The sequence below is a fragment of the Trichosurus vulpecula genome, chromosome 3 (genome assembly GCF_011100635.1).
Source record: "Trichosurus vulpecula isolate mTriVul1 chromosome 3, mTriVul1.pri, whole genome shotgun sequence".
Classification (NCBI taxonomy): domain Eukaryota; kingdom Metazoa; phylum Chordata; class Mammalia; order Diprotodontia; family Phalangeridae; genus Trichosurus; species Trichosurus vulpecula.
In genome coordinates, this window is record NC_050575.1 from 143,740,945 (window position 1) to 143,762,232 (window position 21,288).

Consider the following 21,288-nt stretch of genomic DNA (forward strand, 5'->3'; position numbering starts at 1 on the left):
AAGGGCAGTGATTAAATCCCAGCTCTGCCACTACTCCCGGTGTGACCTAAAACAAGTTCCCAATCTTTCTGGGTCTGTGTTCTTATTTGTAGAATGAGGTTGATATGAAAAATTGCTCCAAATCACTAATAACTAGAGGAATGTAAATTGATTTAACTCTGAGGTTCCCTCCATCAGATTGGCAATGACAAAAAAGGGAAAATTACGATTGTGGAAGGGGCTTCAAGAACACAGGAACATTGGGGCATTGTTGGTAGAAGTGCAAAGTGGTTCAGTGGTGAAGTTGGAATTATGCCCCAAAATTCAGTACATTGTGTCTGACCTTTGACCCAGATAATTACTAGGCCTATAAACCAAAAGAGATCAAAGAAAAAGGAAAAGGACTCATGTACAAAAACACTTAGGAGAAGCTCTTTTTATTGTAGCAAAGAACTGAAAACTAAGGAGATACCCATCATTTGGGGAATGACTAAACAAATGGCATATGAACATAACAAAATGTTATCATTTTCTAAAAAATTACTTTAAATGGACTGTTTTAGAGAAACCTAGGAAGCCATGTGTGAACTGATTCAGAGTTAAGTAAGCAGAACTAAGAGAACTATTGAAACAAAGTCCACAACACTATAAACAACTTTGAAAGACTTAACTTTGATCAGTGCCACAACCAACTATGATTCCAGAGGGCAAATCATAAGTTTACTTATCTCCCGATTCAGGATAATGGATTCAACATGGATAACGTGGGAATTCATTTTGCTCGATTATACATATTTTTCACAAGGCTTTTTTTTTTTCAGTGGTGGGGAATGAATGCTGAGAAGGGGTTAGCAAAAGGGTTGCCAAAAAAAAGAAAGACAGGAAAGTGGGTCACTGAAGCATTTTTAATGCAAAGAGAAGATCTGAAGGGAAAAAGAAAATACAGATAAGGTCAGCTTTGAAAGTTACATGCTGAATTTATTATATATGTAAGGTATGTGATGTCCATATAAGGTGTGTATCCACATTGGTTGTCTAAATGCATTTCATAGGGTGCAATGGATAGAGATCTCTAGGATCTTGCCCACTCCATTCCAGAAGAGACCATGATTCCTGCAGGAGTGCGGGCGGGGTGCAGAAGGCACAAGGCTAACCCACCTTGTTCTCCTCTGAGAAGGGGCTACTAACCTAGAATCATATTTCTTCCCTAAATATTGCTCTTCTAATTCTCCCTTTCATGACGGTATACAGTAACACTGAGTCATCATTCTCTCCACTACTCAGGATAATCTAATGCAAAATATTCCAAGCTTGAAACCTAGTTTACATACACCTAAAAATCAAGCTATGCAAAACAGAAATGTGTAGCTGCATGTATAACCCCCTTTCTGTTCTACTTTGCATATGGAAACAGTTATTTTATTTGGTGTTAAGTTCAGAAAAGCAAAATAAAATTTAATAAAATTAAATGTGGTAATTTAACTTGATGACCTTTAAAGATCTAGCTCAAAAAATGCGTGATCCTATATACTGAAAATATCTTTGATGAAAATGGGACAGGAATAGTTAGGTTTTCACAGATGGTTTGCTACAGTAGACCACGACTTAACAGTCACAGAAATGACTAAGACAGAGAATATGGGGAGAAAATGACAGAATTTGGATTCAAAGTTCTGAGATTCCAGGTTCTTTGACTCTATCCAGTGCCCCTACCACTGTGACAACAAGTTAAAACCCCATTACAATGACCAAGCTTGGCCCCAAAGAGTTGAAAAAATATATTCCCTTCCTCTTGATAGAGGTTGGCATCTAGGAGTGTGGAACATTACACACACCATTAGACTTAGTTGATACATTGGTTACTCTTGCTGAATTGTTTTTTCCCTCTCTTTTTTTGTTACCAGGAACAGTTCTTGGGGGAGCAGAGAGAGGGACATACTTAAAAATTAATGTAAAAATCAATAATTTTTCTAAAGTTAAAAGCCTTAAACAAATGTAAGATTATAACATTACTATTAGCACATGGTTTCACCTTTAAGGAATTGCTCACTGAAAAGATTTCCAAAGATAGATTATTTTAAGTCAAACATACCCTTTCAAAAATTATCTGACAAGTAAGTATAAATATGAACTTTCATCTATAAAATGGTGTTGGACTAGATAAACTCTTAAGGTTCCAGCTCTAAAAATCTATAGACCTGTATTTTGAAGGTATACTTAATGAAAATATACAGCAGGAATAAACTAGTTTTCACAGATTTTCTACAGTAGACCAAGCCTTCAGAAATTGACAGGATGTAGTGAATGCAAGATCTTGCCGTTTCCTTTTTGATTATACGAAAAACATTTGATACAGCAGGGCAAAAAAGTAGCTAAGACTTAGACTCTCATTCAACAAAGAGTATCCACGGAATATGTTAACATCATACAATCTACCTTGATGGAAGCACTGGCAGGTATAATTTTGTTTAATCTTCTGTAATTATTGCTACCGAGCAAAGCACAACACAGAGGAAATACAAGGTTACCTAAGGTGTTTGGTGACGACACAAAACCTAAAGTAGATGATGAGCTTTTCCAGATCCTGCAGTTTGCACATAGGATTGTACTAATTGCATCCAGTTACAGAACATCCCAGGGCTTCCACAGATTCCTAGAATCCTATCTGTCCTGTAAATACTGCTCTTCTAACTCTACTTCTCATGATGGCATACAGTACCATTGAGATCCAACCCTGCTAGAGATTAGTTTCACAATCCACATAGGATAAGAAAGGTGGATGAATAATACCCATTACTTAGGCTATGATACATAGTTAGGATAGGTCATACAGTTGGACGAATATGCAGATAAACAGTGAGTTGCACCCATAATTGAACTGGGGAGGTGGGAAATGGTGGTAGGGTGCAGGGAAGGCTCAAAGACATTTTTGTCTGTTTCATGGATTGCCATAGCCAAAATCATGGCAGCAATGATTATCTGTGGAACAGACAGAATCTATAGCTAAACCTGTACTGCAGGCTTTTCCAGCTTAGCAGAAGCTGCCACAGCTCAAATAGCCAAGCCTTTAAAAACCCAGGGTCACCTTTAGACCATGATGAAAGGCATCGGAGCACTTTTGTGGAAAAATAGCTGAAAGTTAGCAATTATCTGATAGCAACTTTATGTAATTAAATGAGACACTATGCAAGACAGAATTAAAATTCAAAGTGACAAATTACCCGAAAGTAATAAATTAATGAGCCTCCTGGTTAGACCTACTACTACTGCTGGTGGCCAGACCTAGTATGTCTTTCTCTTTCTAGAGATAACTCAGTCACAACGTGAAGGGCATTGACTAAGGAAGTCATAGATTTTAAAAGCTAAAAGGGACCTTGAAGGTTATGGAGTCCAACCTCTTCATTTTACAGATGAATAAACATATCCAGGGAGGTTGTGTCTTTCCCAGGGCCAAATAGCTGATGCAGGACTTGAATTCAAGTCTTCCTGACTCAAAATCCAGCATTCTATCCACTATACTACCTAGATGCCTAACTGACAATTTGAAACCCCGAAGTGAATGCCCCCCTATCTAACGGCCATTAGGCCATCTAGTGGCAGTCAGTATTTTTGTTTAGCCTCTTTAAAGTCGGATTTTTAGAATGATTATGTCTGATCTGGTCCTCTTTTCACTTGTCAGAAACATAAAGCCATAAAATAGTAACTACATGAAAATTGTTTCATTAATATATTGGGCAATCATTGTAGCTGTTACAATGTTAGCAAACAAAAGCTATATGACTGGATTATTGTTCTAAGCATAGATAGAACTCAATCGATCATCCTTAACAAACATGAGGCAGAGAGCGAGGTTTATTATAATTGCCATTTAAAGGTAAGTTCATTGAAGCTGAGAAGTAACTTGCCCAGGATGGCACACATACCAAATTCAGCCAAAAAATTCAGCATGTATTTTAAAAGCATACATAAATTGCTTCATTGTTAAGATATCTTTACTGATAATAACCAGTTTCAGAGTACAAATGGAATGTTTCTGTTTTAGACGTCAGGCTGATTCTTAAAAGTTTGGATCATACAATCTCAAAATTAGAAGATATCTCAGAGGTCATCTAATTCAACCTATGCCTGAAAACGAATCCTCCGTACAATTTATCTAACAAGCGGCTATCCGGCCCCCCTTAAAGACCTCAAAGTGAGGAGGTAACCTACTAGTACTCCCTAAGACAGCTCAACCTACTTTAGAATAGCTTTGTTAGAAAGTTTTTCCTTATATTAAGCTTAAATGGGCCTCTGCAACATCTACCTATTCCCAGTTCTGTCTTTTGAATCCAAGCAAAACACAAGTAGATCCCTCTTCGATATGAGAGCTTTTAAAATTCAAGACAACTACATTATCCTCTCTCTCTCTCTCTCTCTCTCTTTCTCCCAATCTTTTCTTATTTAAGCTAAAGTTCTCGACTAAGTCTCATATAGTGTTACTTTTGAAGCCCTTAAACCATCCTGGTCTCCTTCCAGCTGAAACAGTGAATCTAAATCTAAAAATCTAATGTCTAGAATGGAGCACAGTATTACAGAAATAGTTTGACTCAGGGAAGAATACAGAAGCTATCAGTCCTGAACTGACTCTATTTGAACATGTATGGTTCATATAGAAAATGAAAAATGTTCCAAGTCACTAATAAGACAAATGAAATTGGAAACAATAACATTTTACTTCACATTTATCATTTTGACAAAAATAATAGTAGAAATAAGTCAATTTTGGAGGGCTCTGGGAAGATAAGCACATTAATGCACTCAATTGTGTGATATGCAGCCTGGCATATCAACAAAAGTGTTACTTTTATGGATAAACTGCTCAAAACTGACAAAAAATTAAAGGAAATGTAAAATTCCATATATATTTCTGACCCTTTTCTATTGCTTATAAAGAGATAATTTACAATCACAGAGCAGCTTCCAAGCACCAAAAACATAAAAAATGAAATGTAATTAAGATATAAATATAAAAGTAATTTAGCTGACTAGTTCCCAAATGAGTTCTATATAGACCTTATTTATATTTATATTTAAGACTGAACAGCTTTTGAACAGACCCATATATTCATGGAACCATTTCTGAATTTTTGAATGATTTACTTCACATATATTTTAACTGTCATAAAAAGCTTAACAGGAATACAACTGTGTTCTTAAAACATTTGCTGACTAGAAGTTCCACTGATGATCGATTTCTGTACCAAAATTGAAGGCCTATTTCTGAGACCATTGATCAACCATGTAAAATGTTGTTTTAGAAAAATCTTACTTTAAGAAGACAAAATATATTAAATTCAGTTTCAATTAGAGAAAGCTTAGTGTGTCTTTTCTCATGTAAATTTTAAGCAAATGATTTTACACCATGTACATTATTTCCTAAACAAATGTCTGAAAATAAAATTAAACAAACTGCTTCTGCATCTGGCAATCTTTTTTTATAGTTACCTTAACTACTATATCACTGTTTTTAATGACAATCTTAAAATGACTTTTCTAGTGATTTTTTATTGTTTTTAAGAATCACGCATTAGCACCACTTTGGGAGACATTTAATCTATACTTCCTCTACTGGTTACTACAATAGCAGAAAAAGGAAGCAAATTGTTTTTTAGGATACCTTCCCCTTCCCTTATCCATAACATACTCTTGTTGAAATGGAGCAGAAGAGGCACTCAAGTGGTTGGGAGTAGATATAAGCAGACTCCTAACTTTATTCACTAACCTTAATATAAACCACATTAATTTGGATTCTATAAAAGAAAGAGTTGAGGACTGGATATGTTAAATCATTAAGTTTATGGATAAAGAGTTTAACAGCATTTAGTGCAAAATAGATAAGCTATAACAATTTAACATTTCACACATCGCAAAAACGTAAGAAATGAAAATACATACGACAATCTTTACTAGAACAAAGGGCTGACCAATATTATTTTTAAAAACTATGTTCTTAGTTTTACCTTAAGAGTTATTATTTCCAGAGAATGAGGTTGTTACACTTTAATCATTTTGAGGATATTGGATATAAGTCCATCCAGACAGAACATTAGTGCTTAAAAATGAATAACTATGAAACATTTTGCCTATAATAAATATAATTTATATTTAGGTTAACAGGCACCAACTTGAGAGCAGAAAAAAAAACCAACTTGTTCAACCAAGAAATAAATCATACTCAAGAGGACATGGTGGTGTTTTTGAATTGTATGACATATCCTTAATATTTATCTTCAAGTATCACCCAACTTCTCAACTAGCTGTCTAGAAGCATCACCAGGATACAAACTAGACCCTAGACCTCCAACCATAAAAGTAAAAGGGCAAGAACAAACCTTAATTTAAGAGAAAAATTACATTATATATTCTCTTAATACTCGGTTCAATAAAATAACAATTACCAGTTTATTAAAGGTTAGATGAACTGTACATATGTAAACTGTTAAGAGCTGAAAAATCTGAAATATATTTTAAAAAGCAAAATCACTCTCTCTGAAAGTATTTAAAATATTTCATTTCTGATGGCAAATCTAAATGCTATCAAGCATTTTATTTCCCTGCTCTTCCCCCACTTCTCTCCCCCTTTGCATTCATACAGCATATATTTTCAAAAGACCAAATGCAGTCACATATTCCAGACATGAAACACTGACACTGTTTCTTGGTAAACAAGAGAGACACAGAAAAGTCCAAGTCTACAACTCTGCTCCAAAAGTGTTGCACAGGCTAAATGATGTGAAGGATAAAAGGGTAGGGGGGAGGGGAGGAAAGAATCAATGGCCCTTGTAGATGCAGGCAGAGTACTCCTGAGAGTCCTTAAGAATTTGAGAATTTGTTGATGTAGTCCTGAAGAAAGTTCCAGCAGTTCTGCAGACAAGTATTAGAGAATAAGTCTTTGATTGATAATTTTTCTATTTATTTCTGCCAAGGCGACTGAAAATACGAAAGCCTTTTCATCAGAAAGGTTAGCATAGATGTCAACTTCCTTTTCCTGTCTCTCTGTTAAAAGAAAAAAAGTGAAAACATTATTATGTTTAGTGCTAAATTCAATAATTAAAAATCAGACAGCCTCTTAAAGTACTAATTAAGTAGATGTAAAATCTTGTATGTTATTAATGCTAAGTTCTAGAACTAAGGTTTGAATTAAAGAATCATTACATAATAACAAATAATTAAAATGTTTAGTTATTTTCTGGAACCAGTTTTAAAGATATGTGAAAACTTAAAATTTAGGCTCCTTAACCTAAAGGGCAATGAACACATATTCACTAAAATTGCAATATGTCCTTCTACCAAAATTAAAATATTTCTCTCCCCAAATTATTATGAACTCCAAGGTCTTAAATTAAGATGGATTTCATCTCTCCAAAATGATGGATGGCCCCCCACTGACAAGCAAGGACACTTTCACAAACACATTAAGTGTTTGCTTTGTTGTCAGGCTACAACTGTTGAAAATTAAATTTAAATTATAAAATAAGGTATGCCAGCCTACTCAGTAAGATAATATATGTATTACGCTTTGCAAATTTTAAAGACCTTACATGTTAGTTTTATTATTCAAGTCCCAAAGCACCCCAACACCACTATCCTCATCTCTAAGTCCGGTGTTTCAAAGGAATCGCCAAGATTTTTTTGAATGGTTAATAGTATATACTGTTTTTGCTTAAGCACTTAATCCTGAAACAGAATTATAATAATAACCTAACAACAATAGCTATCATTTATATAGCACTTCGAGGTTTGAAAAGTGCTTTACAGACATCTCAATTTAGCCTCACAACAATCCTCTGAGGTAGATGCTATTATTATCCCCATCTCACAGATAAAAAAAACTGAGGCAGAAAGGTTAAAAGATTTGTCCAGGGTCACATAACTAATAAGTATCTGTGGCTAAATTTGAACTCAGGTTTTCTTGACTCCAGGTCCAACACTCTATCCAGTAGATAGAGATGCCAGGAGAAGGGTACTTTGGTTTTTTAAATGCAGTAGGAATTTCGCAGACCTACATAACTAAAACTATTAAAACCACACCACAAATCAAAATGTAGAATTCATTTAGGTACTTTGCGTTGGGTAAAAAGTCAGCAATTCTAGGGGCAGCTAGGCGGCACAGTGAGTAGAGCACCAGCCCTGAAGCCAGGAAGACCTGAGTTCAAATCCGGCCTCAAACACTTGACACATTTACTAGCTAGCTATGTGACCTTGGGCAAGTCACTTAACCCCAACTGCCTTGCCTTCCCCTGTCAAAAAAAAAAAAAAAAGAAAAGAAAAAAGTTAGCAATTCTATTAATGGGAACCTTTACAGTCACCTAAACAGTGTAATAATAAATTTAACCTAAGTCTGAAAAGTTTCTTTAACCATCCTTTTTAAAATAGAGTCAACATGAAGGGTATTTAAAAATATTTCTCTTTTGTAAATAAACCTTTAGGCTTTATTCAACTCATAAATGTTAAAATGAACTACCCTCAAACTTTTTAAAAGGAAGCTGTCATTATCTGTTTTCCAGTTAGGGCTTACTTCAAAATGTTTCAAGCATTAAGTGTATACAGATAGAAGTTCAGGACTATAGGCTAAAACCGAAAGTAAATTAACTGACTAGTCAGTAATACTAAGAATTTGTGAAACACCAACTATAATATTCAGAAATTGCACACATTTTTACAAGTTGACCTTTCTAACATACTAGATTTAGAAAGCACCAATTTTCATTAAAAGTCTCCAATTATATCCAAATAAAAAGGGTTTTATGTACTTGCTTGCCTTTTTTTATCTAAATACACAAATATAAAAAGCATTTAATTCATTTCAAAAATAGGCAGTTTTTCTTTAAAAAGTGCTTCCATTAGGAAAACTGAAAATACCCCCAAAATCTTTCATTTCCAAATAAACATTTGCTCCTTCATTTTTTTAAAGTTTGCACATCAAGAAAAAGTTAGAGATTGGATACCTCAAAGATCCTAATACTATATAGAGATATTCACTTCACTGACTTAAAAATCATCATCTTGGTTCCCTCTTTCCCCTCCTTAGACCTACTCTCAGATGCTCTCCTAGTCTGTCTGTTCTTTGGGCCACAATCCCTTTTTACAACAACCTAAGGGGCCATTTTATTTTCTGTATCAAATAGTATTTCCCCCTTCTTTGTTGATTTTTCTACCCTATTTCACATTTCCTAACCTTAACAGCTTTTTCTCCCACTCATTCCATCAGACAAGAAGCACATTCAGCTTCAGTGTTTCACTCAACTAAGAGGATCTAGAAGCAAAAGAAACACCAATAAAATTGCCCAAGGAATATGCAAGTACCTTAGCAAAAGCTCCCTAAGATACCACCAAATATGATTAAGTGAACCAAAATTTTTCTAAATGCTTCACTGTTAAAACTAGAATCAACACCTGGAAGATATATCACCAAATAAGTATTCATCAACACAGGGACTTTACTGTATATACTAAATACCTAAAGCAGTAGAGTATACTACTCCTTCTTACAATAGTAAGAAATTTAAAATCTATGCTAAAGGTACAGTTTCATCTTGCCAAATGATTATTTCTGCCAAAACATTGTAAAAACTAATTTTAAAGAACCAAATATCCATTTTATTTCATTACTGGTTTACAGCATCTATAATTATACCTTCATATTATGGTATATATTATTACACTTTCATATTCTACTTATAGCTATTTGTGTTCATTTTATTTCTCCTATTAAACATCTATTAAGCTTCTCCATGAAAGACACACCATATCTTATTTTTCATATCTATCAAAGCACCAAATGCAGTGTCTTACAAAAAAAAAAAAACAGGGATTCAATGAAAGTATTTATTAAATAAATAAATGAATTTTAAAAACATATAAAGTTAAGGCAAAACTGTTATGGCTGTTTTTTTACAAGTAAAAACTAGCTTCTAATTAAGCAGAAAACATTTTACTTTTCAAAAGGTGCCTCTAATTTAGTTATCATGAAAATCTAAACACTTAGAAGTTCAAAGCCTCATTCTGAAAAACACACTCAATAGCAATTCTTTTTTTTTTTTAGTCCCACAGGACAACAATTCTTCTAAACAACCTACCAGAAAACTCAGGTTAGTCCTTTAAAAAAAAATTTACCCCGCCCCCTCCTTAGCAAGGGGTGGGGAACTAGAGGCCCAGAACTCAAAACAAAGTCAAATTGGGTTGAAGGACACTTTGTTTTAATGAATTGGGCTGGTTTTTTTTTTTGGTTGTTGTAAGGGGTGGCTCTCTAGAAGGGGGATATATGGAAAAATAAAGAGACACATAAAAACAAAAAATGTCAATAAAAATTAAGGAAAAAAAAAGGTCTCCCTAGTTAAGTTTATTTTGTTAAGCTTCATGCAAAAATACTCCAAATATTTCAAGCAGTTTAGCACTTTTCATACATCAACTATTCCTTGTACTTGAAAGCCAACAAAATCAGATATATCAGGTGAACAACTTTCTATGTCCTCATTTTTAGCAAGGAAAAAAATTTCTATTGATTTTATAAGTTATGTGATGATTATGGGAACATGGAATCTATAAGATTTCAGCCATTTTTGTAGTCCAAATTATTATGAAAAATTAAGCATCTATCACAGACTATCTTCTTAAATTCAGGTAATGAATACCATAGCCACACTGTTTCGTGAGTGCTCTCTAGTTGTCATAAAATAATTTAATACTTAAACAAATCCTACTCCTAATAATAGTAGATTTGGACATACCTCTTTCTTCCTCATGTTTTTTGGCAGATGCACTTTTAGGTCTTCCTCTTCCTCGTCTGATATGATCTGATTGGCTGCTACTTCGAGATCTCTTTCTGTTTTCTAAATCTTTATTTACTGTGGAATTAATCTTCTCTCTTCTAACTCTCTCGGTTCGTCTTCTCTTGGCATCATGTTTATTTTCTGTATGGATGAATAAAAGTCACAGATTTGAGGGCTATCACAAATTTTTGCCTTGGATCTTAGTCCTCCTTCTTAATATTTAAATTTCTACCTGGCAATGGATATACTGCCTAGAGTGTTTCAAAAGATTCTAAGTATAGGTATGGTCTGCCTGTTAAGAAAAAACTCACTTTACTCCAGATCCTGACCATGCTTAAGGTAGAAGGAATCTTTTAAGGAGAAAAATTCTTTCTTTCCCAGGTTAATTCCAATCTCTCTATGAAAAGGCACAAACTTCCTACTTTCCTCTCCCCACCTCTTCCCAAAAACAAAATAGTAGAAGTGGAGAGGAGGCAAAGAGAAGAACCATTCCCACTTCCCTTTTTCTCCCTACCTTCAGGTCTAGGTCAAAATAGGAACACCTGATTCTGATTCAGAAGCAAGGTTAATCTCAACGATAATGAATAGTGAATGATCATGTTTCTCAATACTAGTTAGGCAATTGAGTAATTTCATTTTAGTTCCTGGCCAAACATTTTCACAAAAACAACAAGCTACTTTCCCCTGCCAGTCTTCACTGAAATGATAGGTGATATTTCACCACTAACATTAATATTAATGTTAATATCAAAAAGGAACACACTACAAATTTACACTTTCATTTAAAATGTGCCTGGGTACAGTGTAAATTTTTCCATGTAAATATACAATGGGCCGCTTTTCTCCTAATTTCAAATGAGAAAATAAATAAAAATTATTTTGAGGTAGTTAGTATAAACTGAGTTAAACCACATTGCTTCAGCATTCCGTAGATCACTGAGTCTCTCAGATTCCCATTGCAGCGTACGAAGTTCAAGTCTTAAAAATCAAAAAGCATGTATCATTCTTTGTTCTAGGAAACAAAAATGGTCTATACATTCTAATAATCCTATTTTCTAACACATTATTTAAATTGATCACTCTAAAATAATTTTTAGAGAAGAAATGCCATAAAAGTAAAAAGATAATTTTTTAAGAATTTTCTATTATAGAAAAAAAGGGATAAATAAGTAGGAAAGGCCTAAAGAAAAATTCATTTAGCTCTCACTGGAATGTGTCAAGGAACAGTTAATTCTCGTACCAATACACAAAAAGAAAGACAGAAAATTTGGTTCCATTTATTACACAACTACCAAAAAGTTTAGAAACTCTCAGGGCACCTTCAACTATTTCTTTTCATTTCTTCCTCTCTCCAAACAGGATGGGGAGAGAGGGTAGGCAATAGGCAAAACTACACATAAAATGAATTAACACTTATGAGAGAACAACTTTATTCTGGAGACTGGATTTTGTTAATGTTTACATTTTCATCTAGACCAAATTCCATACTTCTAGTTTTCTTCCATCTTCCAACCTATAGTCAATGTATTTTAAGTATCTGAGCTTCACATAATTCAAAATCAGTTAAATTTATCTGAAAATGTTAGTTTCATTTTTCAACTCTAATAGAAAGTATACTTATAATTAATTAAATAGTCAAATTTAAATTCTGACTTGCTGAAAAATAATTTCCTTGGCCTATTTTCAAAAAGTGACATTTTATAGTTCATCTAATTAATGATTAGGGCCCTTCATAAATTTAAGTGATTAAATTTTAAAATTTATCTCAAATCCTGATTACCATTTACAGATGGATTTATTCACACAATACACATTCAACACTGTTCATACATTCTTTCTTGATACTTTTTTCAGTCAGTCAACCAACAAATATTTATTAAGCAACTAATACTCACCAGGTACTGTGCTCAATGCTGGAGATACATGTACACAGAAAGACTATTCTCAATGAGTTTACATAATAAAAGGGGAGATAAGTATATATAAAAATACACAAAGCATAAATATAAAGTTAACAGAGCAAAGGCACAAGGAGACTAGAGATGGGGGAGAGAAAGTAGGCAAATCTGGCTGGACCACTGAGTGAATGAAGGAGATGGTGAAGGCCAAGTTATCTAAGGCTTCAAAAGCTAAATAAAGGAGGCAAGACAAAGCCACTAACGTTGGTTGAGTAGGCAAGTCACATGGTTGGATATGTGCTTATTTTTACAACAGTACATAGAATGGACTAGAGTGGTGAAAGGCTTGAGGCTGGGAAACCAATTAGGAGGCTGTTGCAACAATTTAGATCAGCAGTGAAAAAGGCCTGAAGTAAGGTGGTAGCTGTATAAGAGAAAAGGAGTTGGACATGAGAGACATTGTGACTGTAGAAAGAGCAAGCCTCCTATGACACTATATTTTTCTAGTTCTATTTCTGTGACCAATTCTTCCCTACCTCCTCTTTTCACTATTCTTTACCCTGTCTATACTTATTCCTCCCAGGGAACTCAATTGTTCCCATAGTAATTTGATAAAATCATTATTATGTGATTCCCAAATCAAAAAATAGCTTCCTAATCTCTGTCTCATATTTTCAAATACCCACAGCATGTCTCCACATAGATGTCTTACTCACATCTTAAACTCAGCATCTCTTTGCCCTTAACAAAACTAGCTCCTTTAAAAGCTACGCCATTTTTGTCAGTAGAACCACAATTTGTCCAGCACTGGCCTCCTCAATTTAGAAACCATGCAAATCATCTGTGCTTCTTTATTCTCTTTATCCTTTCATAACGGTCCTGTCAATTCTTTCCTTGAAATCTTGGATTTACTTTCCTCTTTTACTTAGTCTAAGCCTTCATCACCTTATACTTGGATTATTTCAACAACCACCTGGTTGCTATCTCTTCTAATCTAAGCTATGCCAATGATAAGATAATCTTCTTATGCAAAGTACCACTTATTTCACTACACACTCCTACACAGAAACCGTTCTACTACACTTTTAAGTCTGAACTCTTCTATCTAGCTTTTAAAGCCATCATTTGGTTCCCACCTGCCTAACCAACTTTAATTTCCCACCACTCTACAACACTCACCTTTCATTCTAAATAGGTCAATTCTTTTCAGCTCATGTTCAAAATCCAATTATGACCCCTCCCTGCTGACTATATCAAGTCTGAACTCCTCTGCTTAGCTTTTAAGGCTTTCCATAATCTAGCCCCATCATCCTACCTTGCCAACTTTATTTTCCGTGGCTCTACAACACTCACCTTCCACTCCAATTATCTATGCCCTAAACAGTTTATATTCATTACCTCCTTAGTGCCTTTGTTAATGCTGCTACTCTTGTCAGCAATTCTCTTCATCTTCTCTTCTATTTACATTAGCACCCCTCCTATGAGGTCTAGCTCAATTTCTACCTCCTCAATAAAGCCTCCTCTATTTCAGCCTTCACTGATTTCTTCCCTTACAACCTATGATGCAGTGCAAAGCACTGAAGTCAGTTATACTATATAGGATGGTGATTTCCATCAGTCTGAGATGACAGTCTATTTATCATCACAATGAAAGGAGGCAAGGGGTCCCATCAGAGCAAAAGAATATGGTATTGAATAATTTTACTGCCAGTTGTGATTAATGGGAAAAATCATTTTCTAAAACATAAAATTTAAAATAAAAGTAATTCAAGATAGATGAACCTTTCCAAGTAAAATATTTTGGGGATAATTTGCCCTTTGGAGTTGTACACCACCATGATGCTTCAAAGGTGTTTCAGACATACAAGATCATTTTACAACATATCATAGGACTTCTTCAAATATCAGCCTCTCCATGCTCACACATAATATCTTTTAAGAAAACTACTGAACACAGCTATATGTAGAAATCAAGGGCATTTACATTCATAAAAAGGCCTATTCCCTCCACCTTTTCCTGCTATACTGTCTCAGAAAGAAAGGGGGTCTGAAGTATTTATCCCTTGCATATACAGAGTTTGGAGTTTAAATGAATTCACTAATTAGCACTCTGAAATTTCTTATCAGCTATCAAAAACTAGAAATTTTTCTTCCACATATATTAATTTTCAAATTAGAATTTAGGGGAAAAAGCAAACATTTCTGGGAGACATTTTACCAAACTGAAAATAAATAGCTAGGAGCCTGGGTTACCTGCAGAAGATGGTGATTTCTCTGAGTGTTTTGCATTTAAGAGCTTTCTACTAATAAATATATAACCACAGGGGCATGATTTACATGCAACAGGAACCTGAAAAAAAAAATGGAAACACAACATTTTAAAATTTTAAAACATGACTTTCATCACATCTAAAAATCACTAAGGAGAAACACACAGGGAATTTTCTTTTTCCATTATCTTTCCACTAATATCTTTCTGCTAAGCTAGCCCTGACAACTGAACATGGACTTTTCACCAAAAAACTAGTACCATATAAAAGAAATTAATCTAAACAAACTACAGTACTACCAGCAAAATGATTATAGCTAGAAAACTGCAATTCACATTGTAAAGAAACCCATTCTCCTGCTGTTCTGCCTTTGATAGGCTTAGTTATATTACTGCTTTTTGTTCATGTATTTACAGAATGGTTTATAATCTGATGTAAACACTTGGTCTAATTAAGCTAATTACAATTCTGGCAGAAGTTTTTTTTTTAAACTTTGCTTAATTAACACTACCAAATAAGGCAAAAATATTTCAACACTGAACTCTAAAATAATTTAATTCCAGCTCTCTCAAAAGTTCAATAATCAATTATTCAATATGAAATTTGGCTCCTCAATAATGAAGCTAGATTAAGTAACTTCAGTACTTCAATAATGAACTCAGGTATTAAACTTAAAAAAAAAAATGACCTCCAAGAAGCTTAAAAAAAAAAAAAAGAGGGGGTGTTCTCCTGAGAGTTGATCCTTTCCCAGTCAGCAAGCCTTTTATTGCACTGATCTATCTCAATAAATTCTAAATAGGGCTCATTCTTGAACATAAGAAAACCAGACAAACCCATATTCAATAACACCACCAACTACTGCAGTAGAACAAAAGCCCAAATTTGTCTTTGAGGTTCAGAATGTACATATATGTTGGTCTGGTTTTCCTTCAAATTTTGATTGTTAAGCTAACCACCCATATGCTTATCAACAAAATTATATATTTCTTGGTCAAATAACATCCTATTTCACAGGTGCTACATTCTAAAGCTTTTCTCAACCAAGTTTTTGGGAAAATACTGCTTTTTTCTTAAGCAACTGAATGATCTCCTACAGGCCTTTGATAAAATAACATTATACATTGCCAGGCAAGTCAGATAATATTCATTTGCTATTATATAGTTAATTATAAAAAGAGATCGTGTAACTTCCTATAACAAAAATTCTTAAATTTTAAATGTTGATGCTAATAATAAATTAATGAATTACTCTAGCACATTATTAGGATTTAAAAAAATAAAACTCCCCCAAAACATTACTGTTATTTTTGGTACGAGTATGGCTTCACCAATTCCTTACAGTCTACTTATTTTGTTTCAGTTTCCAAAGTACAGCTGGTAAATAAATTTTATAGGGAAAAAATGTTGGTCTTATTTTGTTTCCTTGATTAAAAAGTTAAGGCTATAAAATAACCACATTACTTGGTGATTCATTTAAATTCTGCCCTGCTAAGAGTCCTAACTTCTTTTCCATGGAAGAGATTTAATGTTTGCTATATGTCAAATGGAACATCACTTAAATGGAAAAAAGCTGCTCTGTAAAAAAAAGTCTAAAGGAAAAACAGAAATATACACATGAGTAAAGATACCAGAGAGCTGACAAGAATCTTGAATACACAAAATTGGCTCAGCAGACTATGTGGTTAATGGACGGGAAACACTTTCAGGATGAAAAGCATTATGGGTTTAAATGTTACAAGTTTAAATTTGTCTGTTTTGCATTTTCAGTAAACGTTAGCAAAGATGATGTTACAAAGAAAATGACAACTTGTGGTTCTCTGTTTGCTGTGCCTTTGTACTTTAGATATTTTTGTTGTGCAGTTAATAGTATGCATTCCTGAATTTATAGAAACCACATACGTGTATAATATATTTAAATGAGCCAATTTCAGATTAAGGATTTTTAGTTAAATGTAACAGAAACAGAAAAGACATATACTGTAGTCTGTGATACAACTCAGGGTAATCGAAAAATCACTCCATACTATTTTAACCTATTTAAAACAGAAAAAGTTTTGGTTTATCTGCTCTAGAAAGCACAGTAAAATAAAAATATTTCAAATCAGAATTATTCACTAATTTTAAAACATTTATTAAGCACTATGAGACACACAGTTTAGGTAAGGCAGAGTCCCTTGTCCTCATGGAGGCTTGCATTCAAATAAGGGAATACTATACATACACAGCAAAGGATTACATGAAAATACCAGAAAGTTTAGATATTTTCTCCCCAGCATCTTCTTTCCATAAGATAGCATCTATTATACACTCCAATACAATTTTATTTTAATGAATTATTTTCCTTAGTTCTTGGTTCCTAAATATGTCATGTAAATTAACAGATACACACTAGCTTTTAAAAAATAATGGCAGGTCTGATTTGGTCCTTCCCTCTTATGTGAAAGGCCATAACAAATTCAGTTAGTATACCATTTTGAAACAGCAACAGCATTTCTGTGATTTGTCATAAGAAATCCTCAGAACACTATTTTGATTACTTATAAGGACTCAGGCCAAGTCCTCCTTAGAAATTCTTTACTGCTTTCTCCAGTCAGGATATTAAAAACAGGTATGCTACTTTCCCCTAAAACATTGCTTTATGCCAAATAAAACATGTTAGAATTTGCAAAGACTTGTGCCCTACATATGTGGGAACACATAATGCATACCACACAATCCTAAACTTCTACACAATTAACCAGAACAAATGGAAACGATTTAATATGGAAATAACTTTTTTGCAAAGGCTATAAAGCATGCCAAAATATGAGTCAGAATTTTATTAATATTCCCCCTCCCCTGTTTTGTCCATTAAAAAAAATAGTAGAAACGGAAATTCTTTGCTCTGGAAACCGTGAATGTAAAACTACTAAATCATTTGTATGTTGCTAGATGATCTCCATTCTGGTATGGCTGACAAATACCAGAACTGCACAAACTGCTCAACCTTTCTCTGATCCTCATTTCCACAAAATACCCATAATAGATCTTTAAAGAAAACATTACAGAATCACTGTCAGCCCACAAGATTTCTCCTTAAAAGTATGTAATGTACTGTACTTAGCTTTTAAAAGTCTCTAAGATCATTTCAGAAAATAGCAGCAAGAAAATTACTGGGGGCAAGAGGAAAGAAAAATGAGGACAAAAGAGGGAGTCATTTTGAAAATATTCCACAGGGGTACAAGTAAAAGATACTCCAACCTGCATTTTATCATTCAGGAAAAGAATCATATAAAAGTGATTAATTTATGCTTTTAACACCTCAAATGAGAATTTTTTTTTACATCTAAGAAACCTTAAAACTCAAGTGGTTAAGCATAAGTGACACGGCATGATATAAAGGAATTCCCATTCAAAAATTAACGATGTAAAGTCATTCATTCAATTTAGAGAATACAGACTTCAAAATTCACTGAAGCTCAGAGTTAAAGCCCACTAACTTGTGCCTTCTGCTGTCAGATTAGAGTGACCACCCAGGTCACCCAGGGGCAAGATATTTGAGCCAACCCCTCGCATATTTTAAAACTGAACACAGCAACCCAATGTGGCAAGAGTGCACAATTGGTGCTGGGGGCCTAGATTAAAGTAACAGATATTTGGCATTTATTCTAGTACAGAGGCCAGTGGGCGTTAAATGTTCATTTAGAAACCATCTGCATGGAAAACAGAACAACCTGCCGGCTTACAGCCATTTTTTTTTTAAGCAAAGTAAACAAAGTGCCCTTCAGACCCCAAACAGCCAGAAAGGCAGGGAATCAGGACTGCCTTATACACTAAAAGGGCTATCCTGTCTAAACTCCACAGTGGTAACTATTTACAGGGTGACTTCTCCCGGAGTAGGATGAATAGTACTTGCTCCATTTTACACGTCTCCTTCTGAAGCAGCTTAGAAAGAACACTGGATTTGGAGTCCGAGAGCACAGGTTTGAATTCCAGCTGTACAACCCGTGTTATCTTGGGCAAGTCCTTTAATGCCTCCAGGACTCCCTTCCCTCTTCTACAGAAAGAAGTTGGACTAGATATCTATATAATTATCTAATTAATAAATGCTTACTGAATAGAATTTCTCTTGCTTTCTTCCAGCTCTGAATCATTTATGTTCAGATTAATCCTATTTTATCTGTATTCTATTTATCTTTGTGCTCGTCTCCTTCCCTCCCCACTCCTCCCCATTCTAACCCACTTCTAAGACAGTAAGCTCCTTGCAGGCAGGAACCATACTCAGCCTCTCATCATCCGGTATCTAGCACCGTGCACGGTAGCTTAACACATTCTGTGCTGAATTGCACGAATTTTTCTTTCTCTTCCAACACCAGGCTTTGTGAGCTGGAATTGGTAGATGCTGAATAAATGTATGTCGCTGGTCGTTTGCTGACAGCCCCCCGCCAAAAAAAACGGGAGGGGAAGGGTGAAAGGCAGACGAACCTAGGTGCCCAGTGGGAGAAAAGCCAGTCCAAAGATCACACGAGTCCTGCCTACTCATAGCAGACCTTCCCATACGGTGATGGGGACGGTCCCCAGCATGGAGCGGAAGATTCCTAAGCTGGGGGCCTGGCAGGCCGACCCCTCCCCCCGAAAAGATGCCAGCTGGGGCCAGGAGCTACTTCTGCGACCTGGCCTCCTCCTCCGCCCCAGCAGCCCCCTCCGCCGGGGTCTCGCCCAAGCTACCCTCAGGAAATTGGGGCGCCCCAAGGCACCCCCAGGGGAGCGCGGGCCAAGCCCAGAGACCACCTCTCCGACTTGCCCCAGCCCCCAATGCCAAGGGACCGGAGCCGCCGCCCCCTCCCCAGCCACCCGGATCGGTCACCCGGCCCCTTCCCCAGCCCCAACGGCCGCTGGCCAACCGCCGCCCGCGCCCCGCCTCCGGCCGCCCGCGCCCCGCCTCGCGCCCCCCCTCCCTCCCCACCTCCCGGCCCCGGCACGCGCTCCGCCGCTCGCCGGCGCCGCGCGAGCCCCGCTCCCGCCCGGCCTGACCGCGGCCCCCAGCCCCGCCCGGGGAGCCGGCGAGGGGCGCTCACCTGTTGATCACATTCCGGGCAGGATTTGGTGGCCATCTTCACTTTCTTGGCTCTAGTTGCAGACATGCTCCTTCCCCTTGGCCGAGGAGGCGTCAGCTCCTCCCCTCCCTCCTCAGCAGCCCGGCCCGGCCTCGGCCTCAGCCCCGCCCCGCGCGTCCTGCCTGACTGACTGACTCAGACTGACCGAGCGAGCTAGGGGCTCGAGCCGCCCTCAGGGGTTCGGAGGGGAGGGGGCGGAGCTCCGGAGGGGGAGGGGCGTGGGGTGGGGGGAGAGTTCACGCCGCGGGAAGAAGGGCCAGACCCATCCTCAGCCTCCTCGCCCCTCCCGGGACCCCTCTCCTCGATCCTCAAGCCCCTCCGCCCGACCGCAAGACACGCAGCCAAGCCCGGCTGCGCGCATTCGCAAATTCTCGTGTGTGGGTCTCTGTGTCTGGATGGGGGGGACGGGGGGGGGGGGGGTGTAGAGGGAGCGCCGCGCCTGCGTACGGCGGCAATGGGCGGGATTCGGGGACAGAAGGCCGCGAGGCGCGCCGGCGTGACAAACACCACACCCCTCCCCTTGCCTGACAGACAGGCCCCTTGTTGGGGAGGGGCTTAGTGGTAACAAGGGCTGAGTTAACCAATAAGAAGAGAGAAGTAGTTGACAGTTTAGCTAGGACCCCGCCCCTATATCATAAGGAGAAAGGAGCGGGAAGGCTGAGCTTAGAGTTGAAGGGCAGCCTGTGAGCCAAGCATAGAATTTAGGGTTCAAACCCCAACGTCCACTAATATGCTGTGTGACCTTCCACAAATTGCTCTGTGCTTCAGTGTCTGGCAAATGGGGTGTAGGTCAGCTTTTTTAGTGCCAGTGGGATATTCCTTAGAGATAGAGTGGATAGATTGTTTGTTTGTGACATTTAGTTTGTGTACAAAAAAAAGACAAATATTCAAACAACTACCAGAATGATTTTCTCCAAGCACAAGTCTGACTATGTCACCTCACACTACCTAATAAACTGCAGGGGATCCTTAAATACTTTGGTATTTAAGGCCTTCACATTTGACACCAATCTATTTACTAACCACAGCTACAGCCTTGGTTCAGGATCTCATTATCCCTCACCTGGACTATTACAATGGCCTCCTTATTGGTTGGCCTGGCTCAAGTTTGTTCCCACTCCATTTCATCATCCAAATAGATATCAAAATTATTTTCAGGGACTCCACTGCCTAGGCAAAATGGCCTTCTTGCTGTGTACCTCCTACAAGACACTTTTTGCTTCCTTTCCCTGCC

General features: G+C 36.7%; 1 protein-coding gene across 1 annotated transcript; it reads right to left on the reverse strand.

The window, feature by feature from the left end:
* Positions 1-5,795: 5,795 nt before the first annotated feature.
* On the reverse strand, positions 5,796-20,502 carry C3H16orf87 (chromosome 3 C16orf87 homolog). The gene is made up of 4 exons (XM_036748128.1): positions 20,016-20,502; positions 14,942-15,038; positions 10,749-10,931; positions 5,796-7,014 (listed from the first exon to the last, which is right to left on the reverse strand). The coding sequence occupies exons 1-4, from the start codon at positions 20,079-20,081 to the stop codon at positions 6,896-6,898; spliced, it is 465 nt and encodes a 154-aa protein (XP_036604023.1). The 5' UTR covers positions 20,082-20,502; the 3' UTR covers positions 5,796-6,895.
* Between the last annotated feature and the right edge of the window lie 786 nt (positions 20,503-21,288).

Coding starts and splice junctions, on each gene's coding strand:
- C3H16orf87 (XM_036748128.1), bottom strand. CDS start 20,081: ATGTCTGCAACTAGAGCCAAGAAAGTGAAGATGGCCACCAAATCCTGC. Junction 10,932..14,941: donor GAAATCACCATCTTCTGCAG/GTAACCCAGGCT, acceptor TCATCCATACAG/AAAATAAACATGATGCCAAG. Junction 7,015..10,748: donor AAAACATGAGGAAGAAAGAG/GTATGTCCAAAT, acceptor TTCTTTTAACAG/AGAGACAGGAAAAGGAAGTT.